This window comes from Takifugu flavidus, chromosome 4, assembly GCF_003711565.1.
Source record: "Takifugu flavidus isolate HTHZ2018 chromosome 4, ASM371156v2, whole genome shotgun sequence".
Taxonomy (NCBI): Eukaryota; Metazoa; Chordata; class Actinopteri; order Tetraodontiformes; family Tetraodontidae; genus Takifugu; species Takifugu flavidus.
In genome coordinates, this window is record NC_079523.1 from 8,064,329 (window position 1) to 8,077,409 (window position 13,081).

General features: G+C 43.5%; 2 protein-coding genes and 1 long non-coding RNA gene across 4 annotated transcripts in view; 2 read left to right on the forward strand and 1 right to left on the reverse strand.

Annotated features, from left to right (window-relative positions):
* Positions 1-7: 7 nt before the first annotated feature.
* LOC130523689 (synapsin-2-like) lies at positions 8-534 on the forward strand. The gene is made up of 2 exons (XM_057029111.1): positions 8-161; positions 309-534. Exons 1-2 carry the CDS (start codon positions 51-53, stop codon positions 471-473), a joined length of 276 nt encoding a protein of 91 aa, XP_056885091.1. The 5' UTR covers positions 8-50; the 3' UTR covers positions 474-534.
* LOC130523690 (uncharacterized) lies at positions 412-2,854 on the reverse strand. 2 transcript variants are annotated; one of them, XR_008949965.1, is made up of 4 exons: positions 2,699-2,854; positions 2,091-2,590; positions 1,538-1,626; positions 412-1,247 (listed from the first exon to the last, which is right to left on the reverse strand). It is a non-coding gene; the product is annotated as an uncharacterized LOC130523690 (long non-coding RNA). The 2 variants fall into 2 exon arrangements; XR_008949966.1 differs by lacking the exon at positions 1,538-1,626.
* A 4,809-nt stretch (positions 2,855-7,663) lies between these two features.
* Positions 7,664-13,081, forward strand: part of syn2b (synapsin IIb) — a 42,683-nt gene continuing 37,265 nt past the window's right edge. The window contains exon 1 of the mRNA XM_057029083.1: positions 7,664-8,591. Within this exon, the coding sequence (XP_056885063.1) occupies positions 8,140-8,591 (452 nt within the window). The 5' untranslated portion in view covers positions 7,664-8,139. The remainder of the gene's footprint in view (positions 8,592-13,081) is intronic.

The window sequence follows — 13,081 nt, forward strand, 5'->3', positions numbered from 1 at the left end:
CCAGATCTTTCAGGCCAGACTTTGTGTTGGTGCGTCAACACGCCTTCAGCATGGCCCAGAACGAGGATTTTAGGAACCTGATCATCGGTCTGCAGTATGCCGGCATCCCCTCGGTCAACTCCCTGGACTCCATCTACAACCTCTGCGACAAGCCGTGGGCTGTAAGCACTTTTGCATATGTAACAGCTAACCCGAAAAAGTGTAAACACTGTGATGAGTACAGTGCGCTGCCAGCGTCGCTCATTTGGCTCGTGCTGTAACATTACACTGGTAACACATGCTTTATTGGAAAATACAATTTTTCCCAGTTTTCCCAGCTGATCAACAGTCAGAAGAAGCTGGGATCTGACAAGTTTCCGCTCATCGATCAGACCTTCTACCCCAACTACAGAGACATGGTAAGCACTCTGGTTTTGTTTCACACCTTAAATTTAGGTTTATTTCTAGTTGCATTTCAAGTGTTGCCTCCTTGAGTCGTCGACGTCAAGGTAACCTCTGGTGTGTGAAGCTATGCTGTCGGGAAAGAAAAGAAAACAGTCTTTTTTTTCCCATCAAGACATTTTATATACAATCTTTTTTGGTACATGGAAATAGAAAACTTTATTTAGACAGATACTCAGACATAAATATAAACCCCCAACAGTACTTCCAGTATAAAACAGGCATGAAACTGTTTGATAACACTTCACTAAAGCCATGCAGTTAATATGCATTCACCAGAAAAGTTCAAATTTAATGAAGCGGCATATTTCAAATGAAGTGTGCTGAGCAGTTCATGACTTTTAAATAATCCTCTTGACCTGTGTGACGTTAGTGAAGTAATGCAGTAACAAGACAGGGATCAATTCAGGCTAATGTTAAGTCTCTGTAGTGCTGTTTCTGTGTGTCTCAGCTGTGTATTGTTTGAGACTTGATATTTGTGGTTAAGCAATTCTAAAAACTGGGGTTGCTTTCTAAGGCTCAAAACAGGGTCTTGCTTTTTTTTTGTAAATTCAGTTGTGTTACAAAGTTATTGATGTTAAATGTTACATTTTAGTTCTTGTTGCTGCAGTAACAGATTGACACTCCAGGAAGTCTTTCTCAGGTGGGGGTCCCCCACGGTACCAGCTGCAGGTCGTGTCAGAGCGGCGGATACAAGCGTACTGTCGAGCCTGCTCGCCGTTTAAGCTGTTATCCAGCAGCCAGTCCGTCCACAAGCACTCATTCTCTCCAGTGGACACACAAGGAACTGTGTAACAGGTGTTGATCTGAGGAGAGGAGAGCGTTGGGTTTAGCGATACTGCTCACTGTTTGTTCCTGAAGTGAGTTTCAGTCAATGTGATTATTGGCTTTGGCGATAGAAGTGTCTCTGTGGACACATTAGACCATTAATGAGGAAGAGGGAATGAAGAGGAGGAGGAGGGAGGGAGGAAGGTAGGGAGGGCAGGAATGCCTGGAATGATGGAATTCAGTTCCTAGCAGGTGGTGAAAGTGAAACGCGCTGATTGGCGAAGGAGCGAGGCGATGACATCAGTATATATATTATGATAATGAGCACCTTGCATCACTTCCGGTGAAGGTGTCACAGCGTGACTCATATGGGATGAAAGTCGAAGTTCTCTCTTATAACATAATCGGGAGTTCATACTGTACACAGAAGATAAAATGACAATTTAAGACAAGCGTGAAATTAATCAAAAATAATAATTAATCAATCAATAAAATGCTGTTTACTTAAATGCAATCTATTCAATAAAATGCATTTGTAACTGTTACAGTCCAGCACGTAAGTTTTGCTCAATTAAGGCCACACTTTTAAATTTCAGTTGCGAATATAGATTAGATCACCCATTTTTTGATAATCCTGCAAAGCCAATATATATTTTTTTTAATTCTTGATATATTAATCATAACAGAAAGAAGGTGGACTGCACATTTGCTTGAATACAGCTTTGTGGCCAGTGTAGACATGGTTTGGAGTTTGATTACATTAAAATTTTGTTTTTTTTTAAAATGCACAAATATTAGACCATGAACTGAACAGCAGGTTCCGTGTGTTCCTCCATCTATCATTGGTCTTCTCTGGTCTGTATGTGTTCTTAGGAGCAGACCTTGCTGCACTACAGCGCCACAGTCTGGATCCTGAGCAACCTGCAGCAGGATCTCCTCCACGTCTCGGTTCTTCCCTGGAGGATCCACCAGCTTTGTGATCTTCTGCTGCAGGGTCCGAGGCAGCGCCATCAACTGGATAAACTGGCCTTCGGGGCTTTTATCAACCTGCACGAGCACATCAAGGATAAATGTAGTTGAAACACTATCCATCTATCTACTACTGTTTCATCCTCTTAACATTTTATATTATATACATTAGTTTATTTTTACAGTTTTTTTATGGTGGATATAATTTAAGTATTTGGATAAAGTTTAAAATGATCCATTTAGTGACGCAATAGTAGTTACCAGCATAAGAGAGACCAGCTATTTGGAGGAAGAGGTCTTCCTCACTGAAGCTCTCTGGCAACATGAGGAAGGATGCCGTCACAGCACTTTTTAGGTTGGACACTAAAGCATCGCGGAGCTTTGCATTTTCATTCTGAACCAGCATTTTCACCTGAAATAGTGAAAACAAATAGTGAAATGTGTAGATATTCTGTACAATAGATGCATAAAAGAATAAAACAGAGGAAATCTTTAATGGTGGTGACAAGTTCAATGTGACTGGTTTGTGGAGGCGTCCAGCAACATACAGCGTCTTCCAATGCGTCAGGTCATCTAACAGAGACTCTGTACTAATTACATATTTTAAGATTTTTAAGGGTGAAAAAAAGATAATTTTAAAGTTAGACTTTGGCAGAAATAAGATGACTAATTAGGAACTATACCTCATGTCACAGAAGCAAATGTCATTTGAAAAGTTAAGACAGCATGCAGTTTTACTCAACACAAATCCAAAACAAACATTGACTAACTAACATTGAGTGATTTATTGCAACCAAACAACGCAACAGTTGCCAAACTGACACTAAATGAATACGTTCTAAGTTTACATGTGCCATTCGTGTCGGTTTGTTTAGCTCGGCTGTGCGTTTAACTGTCGCATAAAACCTACGTCACAGCATGCGAATATTGAAGGCTCATGGGAAATGAAGTCTTCGGTGATCGTCAAGTAAAACCAGCCAAGCTCTGAAAAAAGCGAAATATGTCAACGGTCTAAACATTTGACCAAATGGTTTATTTGCGACTTTCCTTTTTTAAAATAGAGGAAAATAACAGATATTTTTCAAGCGCTGCAACTGGTTTGGATTCAACCAGGAGAGGGAGCTTTTCACCAAGGTTTAGTCCAGAGTCAGAGAGCGGACAGAAGGATCCAGTCCGGGAGAATGTTTTTTTTAGGACGAACTTATCAGGAGCCAATGCTGCAAAGGAGGTTATTTAAAAAAAGAATGTACTGTATATAAGTAATTACATAATATATAAAATAATAATAATTGTTTGTAATTAAGCCTATACACTAAACACAGCCATTACACTTTATTGGGTTGTTTCCATTTTTATCTGCATGGATTGCAAAGAAAAAGTTGACCTTCACCTTGTAACAGACTCATCTTTAAATTTAAAATGTCTTCAAATGTAGTCCAATTAAACCACCCTATTACAATTGCCATGATTTTTCCAGACCTCTTGAACTAATGAGGGTGGCATTAGTGACCCTTTTACAACAGCCGTTTGGTTAAAAATTACAGGGTAATCACAGATATTCCCATTAATTAATAATGTGATGCTCACAGGTCGGACAAGGTTGTGACTGTTGGTTGACTGAATAGAAGAGATTTATAATGAAACACCAACAGTATAATGTATTATAGTTTTGTAGTGAAATCCTGCCTCTGTAGCTCTAATGAAAACATCTAATAATGAAAATCTGGTTAAATTCATTTCAAAATCTTCATGTTGACCGTGCCATTGTGCTGCAGGCAGCAAACTCTTGTGTGAAAACATCATCCATCTTCAGCTGCTCGAACACTGTGCACAGTATTCACATTTATCTGAATGAATTAGCAATGAGGATTCATGACAGTTAGCAATATGTCTGAAGCTCAGTGTGGGACTGTCTGTCAGGTGGGGGAAAATATTATCCTCTGCAGTGAGATCATTTTAGGCTAATGAATATTGATAAATTCACTGGATTGTACTGTCGAATAAAGGATTTATGAACTGGAAGGTTCTTTTATGATGCCTTCATTGACAGCATTATCTACACCTTTGATTTATAAATAGGATTACACTCTCCACACACACATTTTTATTTCTATCTATATTGTTGTAATCATGCTCATATAATGTTTAGGCAAATTAGGACAATGATGACAATGCAATGTTTTTTTTATAATTCATTAAGTAAGGCTTGGGAAGCAGGGGGAAACAGTTTAAAAGGGAAAGTAAAGAGGTTAGCACAAGTTAGCATTCTACTGACCTCATTTTCATATGAGTCAGGGTGCAGAGGAATGAAGTTAATAGAGTACCATGAAAACTTCAGTTATAAACAAGCAGTACAAGGAAAACTGAATTGATTGGATCAAATTTCTTTCCCCTGCTGGACCCAGTGCGTTTTAGCAACACACTTCAGTTCAGCATGCAGACAAATGTGTCGATGGGTCACACAGACGCACAGCAGATGCAATAGAAGAAAATACAGGATTGGCTCGAGAGACCATGTCAGATTGTTTTCACAACACGCATGCTAGCAGATCCTGCACAAACAGGCTCGCACATATGCACCTGCTAGGATAATCTTTTCAGCTTTTGCACAATGGTTGCCATGGAGATCACTGTTGCTGCCCGTGCTCAGTGGAGGAACATCAAAAGAAGATGCACCATTACACACACACACACACACACACACACACACACACACACACACACACACACACACCACACACACACACACAACACACACACACACACACACACAAATAGATACACACTAAGATGCGGACCGAAGCAGTCACTTTTATCTTCCTCCTCTGCTGGGTTACAGCGTTACCGAGCAGCCAACATGGCAGTAATGTTCATCATCTGTGAGTCAAAGGCAAGCCAACGTCCAATTAAAATGTGTGTTTGAGCTAAAATTAGACGCTGTTCAACAACACCGACAGGACAGGGGACTGTCCGGCAAATTGAATCCAGCTTCTTTGGACGGGTTGTTGCACAAAAGTCTCTGCTTGCAAACGTTATGAAGATCAATCCATCAGGTCAATAAGGGATTTAGGGGCCAACTGTACCACCTGCATTAGTTAATTGGTTGAGCGCATGCACATGAATGTGCACATACATGTTTGGTCACCTTTCAGAGTGTGACATCCAGGTCTTGCTTCCCTCACTATTTACTCGAGTCTCCTTTTTGCTCTTCTCAACAATGTGTGAATTTTTTAAAATATCAAATTAGCCTTCCTGCTTCCAACAACTTCTGTTCCTCTTGTTGCCATGGTAGTTTTCAATCTCCACTGTTCTATTGTCCCTTTAAATACACAGAACAATCGACTCACAATCAGCTCACGTGAGTTAACTTTTACTCGTGTGTGTGTGTGTGTGTGTGTGTGTGTGGTGGGGGGGGGCGGGGTTCATGTGTGTTTGGCAGGATTTTCCTCTGGTATATCTGAGTGGGTGATTCAGTTTCAAAGCTTCATCCTTGCACAAAACATTTAATGTTCATTGAGAGACTCAGACTCGTAGCAACTTCCCCTGATCTACAATTATCGGAAGCTAATTCAAGGGTCACTCGTGACGATTTAATCTTTTTCTTCATTCAGACGTTCAGGTTTAACTATCAAAAATGAAAAAAGGTACCATCAATATCTGTGCACTTCACACAAGCCTCCTCTGAGTTAACGCCTCAGAACCATGTTGGGAAGGACGTGACCTTCAAATTCAGAGAATTATAGTAAATCTCAGAAAAACGAACTCTGAGTACTTGACACAGCACGATTAGTATCTGAAAAGGCTGTTTGGGAACATGATCTTAATGTGTTTCATGAAAGACGTAGTTAGGATCTGACTCATTCTGGGTAGTAGCCCTCGTCTCCACTGGACCGGATCATTACGGCTCACTAGAAAGATGCAACGGCAGGAGAAAATCTTCAGCACAAAAACATCTCCTCCACTTGAGTGTGTACGATTGATTCTTTGTACCAGCATCTCTGCGCATGTCTGCTACACCAGGGAAACATCTGACAGATGTGAGAGCAGAGGGATGTTGAGCACCACCTACTGGCTGACTGCAGAATAACCGTTATATGAGTTCGTACTTGAGCCAATATAGACAAAAAAGCTGTTGTTTTTTAAAGAGATGGAAGTTGAACAGTTATTCCCATTAATTCATTCTATGTTTCAATAGATACAAGGTAAAAAAAACACACATTACGTCATATTATTTGTCCTGATGTGAGAATATACCATATATGTTCAGAGCCTTGTTATATCTATACAGCAATATCTAGATCAGTAGTATTTCAGTGTTCTTGCAGAGTTGTTTAAAAGAGCTTTAAAGGAGATGTAAAAGTTGCAGGATCGTTTTAATTAAATTCAGACAGTCTGTAGAAGCCCTTCAGCAGCCTTAAGGTCAAGCAATACTTTTCCTGTCAGTTGAGATGGAATCACATTTTTCGTGTAACAAATGGATTGGTCTGACTTTTAGGTTGAATAACATCTGCATATATTTTGTGAAAAACTCATCGTTCTCAGTGAGGCCTGTAGAAGACTATTTTCTCTGCTGCAGTCACGCTTCTGTTCCTGGGATTTTCTTCCCGCTTGAATAGTCTTGCTCATCTTGGAGCTCTTTTTCTCTGTGCTCCTTCCTCCTCTGTTTAAAAGTACCACACAGTTAGAGCAGCCTGCTGTTGCTCCCGGTATTTAAGGGTAATGTTGTAACGCTGAACAACCCCTCGCGGGTTGTATAACGGGCATTGTGAAGGACATGTTTGTTCTTGTTGTTTTCCTTTGTGCTCGGGTTCACGTTTTAAATGAGTCTCGATTTTCTTCTGTACTGCATACAGGAGTAACATCTACATTTCTATTTACTGTCCTTTAAATCTTGATAATGAATTTTGGAGATGCTACCCTCGATGATGCCCGGCACCATCGTTGCCCTCATACCCTGTTGTTGCAGGGTAATGACTGCAAAACGTTTTATTGGAGGGAATCATTTCCCCTATTAAACCACTCGATGGGAGCAATAAGAGCATCGATTCTCCGCCTCCTTGCTCGGCATTCTCCTCTGTGTGCGGGCTGGTTGAGCTCACCAACCAATCCCGTCCTCCATTACGCCACCATAACTGAGGGAGATTTCAGATGATGATGCTTTCCTCTCCCAGCGTGAATACAAAGGGTGAAGAGAAGGAGAGATGAACAGAAATGAGTGGTGGAAGGATGGCGAGAGAGAGGGAGGAGGGGCGTGCACTGCAGGGTGGATGGTGCTGCCATCTGTGAACTCCACCTTATGCATCCTTGCAGGAAACCCCCTTCCAGTGGTTGCACACGGCACGCAACGCTTTAAAGCTGCGGCACGACACGCACGCGTAGCCCATGATGTAGGATGGTGATGACAGGAGGGGAGGGGGGCGGGGGAGGTGTGTGTGTGTGTGTGTGTGTGTGGGGTTGACAATGAGGGAGAGAGGGAAAGGACCGAGGGAACATGAATGAGTGAAAGGGTGAGATAAGCGCAGAGAGCAGCATCTCCAGAGCACGTTTGCTTAGCAGCAGCTCGGGGGGGCAGGAAGGCAGTCACCACCCCTCTCCCTCACGCTCCCTCTGTATCTCTCTCTCTCTCTTTCTCCCTCGCTCTGACACACACGTCACACATTTGTGAGGAGGCGTGCGGCTAAGGAGGAGGATCAACACATAACACACGCGCGGTTCCGCTGGCTTGGCTGTGCTTTGGAGAGCTGTCTCTCGAAGACTGGACCAGAGCTCGATCCCTCCTTCCCGTTCCTCACTGCTCTCCGTTCCTCCAGCACGGCAGCAGCTCTCCGTCACGCGCCCTGCTCCACCACAGGACTGAGTCGCTCTCTGTCATTCATCTAACCTCTGATCCCCCCCGTCCACGACGCTGCGGCCCCTCCATCCAGACCCACTCGAGATCAAATCGATTGACCTTTTGCGACCATGAACTTCCTCCGACGCCGGCTCTCCGACAGCACCTTCATGTCCAACCTTCCCAATGGCTACATGACAGACCTCCAGAGGCCTGACCCGCCTGCTCCAGCACCGCCGACCGCATCTTCCCCAACCCAGCAGGTCACATCCCCAGCACCAGGCCCAGCTCAGTCCCCGACCAAAGCTGCAGCACCGACCCAGGCACCCGCCAGCTCCCCCGCAAGTCAGGAACGGCGCCTCAGCCAGATATCTCAGCAGCCCCAGCAGGCCCAGTCCTCATCCACCTCATCCTCCTCCTTTGGCGGCTCCTCAGGCTTCTTCAGCTCTATCAGCTCCATCACCAATGCCGTCAAGCAGACAGCTGCATCTGCAACGGCGTTTGTGGAGCAGTCGGCTCCGTCTCCTTCTCTCTCCAAGAAGTTCAAGATCCTGCTGGTGATTGACGAGCCCCAGCACGAGTGGTAAGTGATCCAATGATCAGCTGAGTTCTGTCCAGTGGTCCATTGGCTGACCGTTTGTGAGTATCTGGGACGCTCTCCACTTTTGGCGTGGAGTTTGTTTGGTCTCTTGTCAGCCAGAGAACAAGATCTGGGAGCGAATTATGAATTCTAACTCCTCTGTTCTCTCTATTAAACTGCATTCCTCTCCTCTCACTGAAACTGCTCCCAAAATAGAAACAGTTCTGCTAATCTAGAGAGGCAGGAGAGCTCTACTGTGGGCTTCAGATTCACGTGTCTTACCTGTCAGCTCTGTCAACTGCCCTTGTTTTTGACTGCATTTGTGACACAGCGTGCTCATATTTACATAAACACGAGCGTGTGAGCGTGTGTGTGTGTGTGTGTGTGTGTGTGTGTGCTGAAGATCTGTGAGTAAGCCTTCAACCCTCGATGGCATAGTTTGGCTAACAGCGTATCAGGCTCTACTTCATACTGTCACAGAAGACGATGTAGCTCTGAATAAATCATTGCTTTCTGCTAGTTTACATATTCCACTTGCTACTGTCCGTTCTTGGAAGTTCCTGCATTGACTGATCTTCTGTGCAGGTTCTGATGAATTTCATTGACGGGATTATCTTGGCCATAGCAACAACAGGGCCAAATTTCCCCCGGAAAAGTTCATACTTGTCTTTCACCCTTTCCTGGATGTTCCTAGCTACAGCGTCAGCGTTTAAAAAAACAAACATTTTGCTCTGACAAGGCTACGCTTTCAAACTAGATACTCCTTTAATGCTGATGTTGACACTTTTAGACCTATGACCAGACAAATGTGCAGAAACGGAGACACAAGTTTAATTTTCTCTAATGCCGATATTTAAATGCATTTTGTTGACGTGGAATTTTTAGTTTAGATGTTGAGGATATAAATGATATTTTAAAAAAGTCTGAAATAAGATAGAGCATGTCATTGTAAATGCTTCAATGACCCATTTGTGCTGCGAGGATTTTAATGCACAATTACATTATCAGCAGGAAGCAAACTGGTGCCAGGTCATTTTAAACCGGTCTGGATTACAGCACTGCATGAAGCAGCCTGAATGCTTTTCACTCCGTTCCGATGCTATGATCTCGAAGCGACAGCGCGGGGATTAGCTCTGAAAATACCCGTGTGTAGAGATGCGGAGCATGCGTGAACACTGAGGTTTCACTGCTCCGGTGCTGAACCAGAATGGCCGCTCTGTACGGGAGTCAGCAGCCCCTTGTGCTGAAGTGAATGGCCGTCACCACCATGACACAGCAACGTCTGAGGCCCCGTCATCAACAAAAGATGCGATGTGGCGGCATTACTGAGCCAGTTTGGACGTCTGATGCCTGTAGAGGAAAACACTGGCTCTACTCATGGCAAACACGTATTAACACCGCCTGTAATGCTGAAGGACTCGTGTCTAATAAAAGCTGCAAGTGCTTCAGAACCAGCATTGGTTAGATGATGTGCTGCATCAGACATACCTGTGAGCTACCTTTAATCTTCAGATTATTCTCTTACATGTTCAATGCAATTTTACATTTCTGATCTATTGTTAATTATTGCACATTTATCAGTGTTATTTTTAATGCTGATTTTTTAGATATGCTTGAAGTGAGGATAATAAAAACATGAAATAACTTTGTTACCCCCCTCAAAGCACCATTTTGTGGCTTGATTTCTGATTCTTGTGGACTCACACTGTGACAAAATGGACTCGAGCTGTGTACGTGCACATACAGTGTGTTGCAGGATTTGTGTTGCAGATCAACCTCCTGATTCGAGTCTGAGCTTGAGGCTTATCCAGAAAACCATTGCTGGCATCTTAATATCTAAACTTACATTTACCAATGACGATTCACATCTCAGCTGGCACTGTTTCCAAATGTCTTTCCATTTTGTTTGCAGGGTGTATTTCACCCAAAATGCTCAAGAGTTGACTAGAACCTCTGGGAGAGAGAAGCATTCTGCTAAACAATATTGATTTTTACAGCCAGTGAAGTGCAAGTTATGAGGAGTGTGTCTCTATTCCTGTGTGGTTTCATTTAGAGAGCATGTGTGTGTGTGTGTGTGTGTGTGTGTGTGTGTGTGTGTGTGTGTATGTGTGTGTTTTACGTAACAGAAGCACAGACGGGCTGAGGTGAGTGAAGAGGAGACAGAGCCTGCGGCCTTTCAGGGTGATGAGACCTCGGGGGGGGGCGAGAAAAGAAGGGAGCGGATTTGGGAATCGCAATGTGTTTTCCTCCATCTCGTACTCCTTTTGCTGCCTTTGCTCTGTGCCTTTCATCACGACCGTCTCTGCGTGCGGCACTGGGGGGGTGGAAGAGCTCGGGCTTCATGATGTGATGCAGTAATGAGAGGAGACATGGTGATTCAGCAGCTTCAGCCCAAAGGCCGCATCTGCTCTTTTCCTCTGACGCTCTCTCTGCGTCTGCCTACGTCACTCCTATCCCCCCTTCACCCGTCTCTCTTTATCTGATTATTTTCGCCTGGCCCCAGCGCTGATTGGCTCCTAAATACCATTGAGAAGAGATTATTTTCCACTCTACCAGTCCAATCCTGAGCTGCTCTGCAGTTATAAAACACCAGCTTTGACCAGGTTAGTTTGGGGCTTTTTTTGGTTACCAAGTAAGGATAATAGAAGCAGACGTTTGAGGCTATAAACATCATTTTAACTGTAATTACTGCTAGTAATTAGACCTGGATCCTTTATCCAAATGTGTGACATAAAACAAGTGTTGCAGTTAAGGTTTGATGATGATGCAGGAGCTGTCACATCTCTCCTCACTCCTCTGGGTGATAAATGCAATCAAATGTGCCTGCGTTCACACGTTTCTGGTCGCTCTTTGTTTGGAAAAAGCACGGACACACACACACACACACACTATCAGTGTGCAAGCACTGCGTTGCAGTCAGTTTTGAGGAGAAGCAGGAAATGGAGTTGTTGTACATTAGGCATCGTTGAAGCTCAGCTGTCCGTCATGTTCTGCAGTTAGTTTTGAACATCCGAGTTTGTTACGAGGGATTAAAAAACAAAGCAAAGTCAGCTCCTAAGCACCCAGCTCAACATTTCTGTGCAGGGTGGTTCTGCCACTGCTTCATTTCCTCTTGCTAACGCACTCGGCCTGTGTGTGCTGGGCAACCGCAACTGGAATAAATGGAACGAAAAGATCGTTCAGATTGTTTGAAATGACTCCAGAGCCCGTTTCTCTGGGAGGGAGACCGTGTCAGCGAGCCCTACTAGGTCAACAAGGGAAAATGGATTGCAGCGTGCGCACACACACACACACACACACACACACACTCACATTCATTGCACATTTTGATTAGCATTTTCTAAAATGCAATGGAGATTTCCAAAAGGTAATGGGTCTATTGACTCACTGAGGAATATCTGAGTAAACACAAGGCCTGTGCTCACTCCCAAGAGACCAGACTATTAGTAAATGTAGACGTGTGATGCAGGGTATGCCGATACAGACTGAGTAATAACCAGCATTAAGAAGAGCTTTTATCCCAGGATCCTGAGGGATAATAATGTCAAGCTAAGCATAGCTATTTAACTAATTTGGACTGAACCTTGTAGTTGTAGACGGCAAAGCTTCCTTTATGTTGTGATTCTGCTCTTTTTTATCATGTGCTGCTGCCATTGTGTAAAGAGTGACAAGGAATTTCTGCCTGTGTCATCATCATAAATTTGCAAGGCAACAAGCCTTTAAGCAAAGACAGCCTGTTGGGCTCTCGTCCAAAAAATAAAAACACCTCCATCCAATAAGTCACAGGCTGCAGAATGTTCTGAAAGCTAAACTGTGGATTATCTCGATAAAGGACATGACAAAACTGCTAAAGTTTGCACATTCTGAGAGGGAAATTGTGATCCACGTAATGGGATTAAACCTGAAGAAAATGGTCTTGAAGTAATTTGGCTTCTTTTATGATGTACTCTCTGCTATGCTATGTTATGCTAAAAATACAGGTGACATTAGTCTGTCCCATGATGCACCAGTGATTGGCACCTGATCAGATTCACTCCTGAGCTTTTGGCCTGATGTCATCCAGGGCGAGCAGAGGATGAGGAAAGGAGCTGTCAGGTGTTTCTTTTGACTCATGAGGCGTCATGGTAGAAGAGGAGGCAAGAGTAAAGCACCAACATGGCAGCGAAAATATGTTCCTTGTTATATTTGTAAAGAGTTTCCCTATGGTACAGTGAAAGTTTCCAGTTCATCTGTGCCGTCCAGTACCAAAGAATGGCAAGGAAGTCTGGACAGGATGGAACCAGCCTCTTCTCTCAAGGAAAGGTGGTCTGTTTGTAATCCACAGATGGGATTTAGATCTGGGTTGGCATTGTGGGGTTCGTTCTTTCCTTCATGCAAGTCCACCAGACAAATAGCTTTCTATTCTGAATATGATTCTGGATCCTCGTTCAGAGTAAAGCTTAGCTCGAAACGTCATCTTATGCAGTGACAGGGTCACACTTAAATTCTTAAAT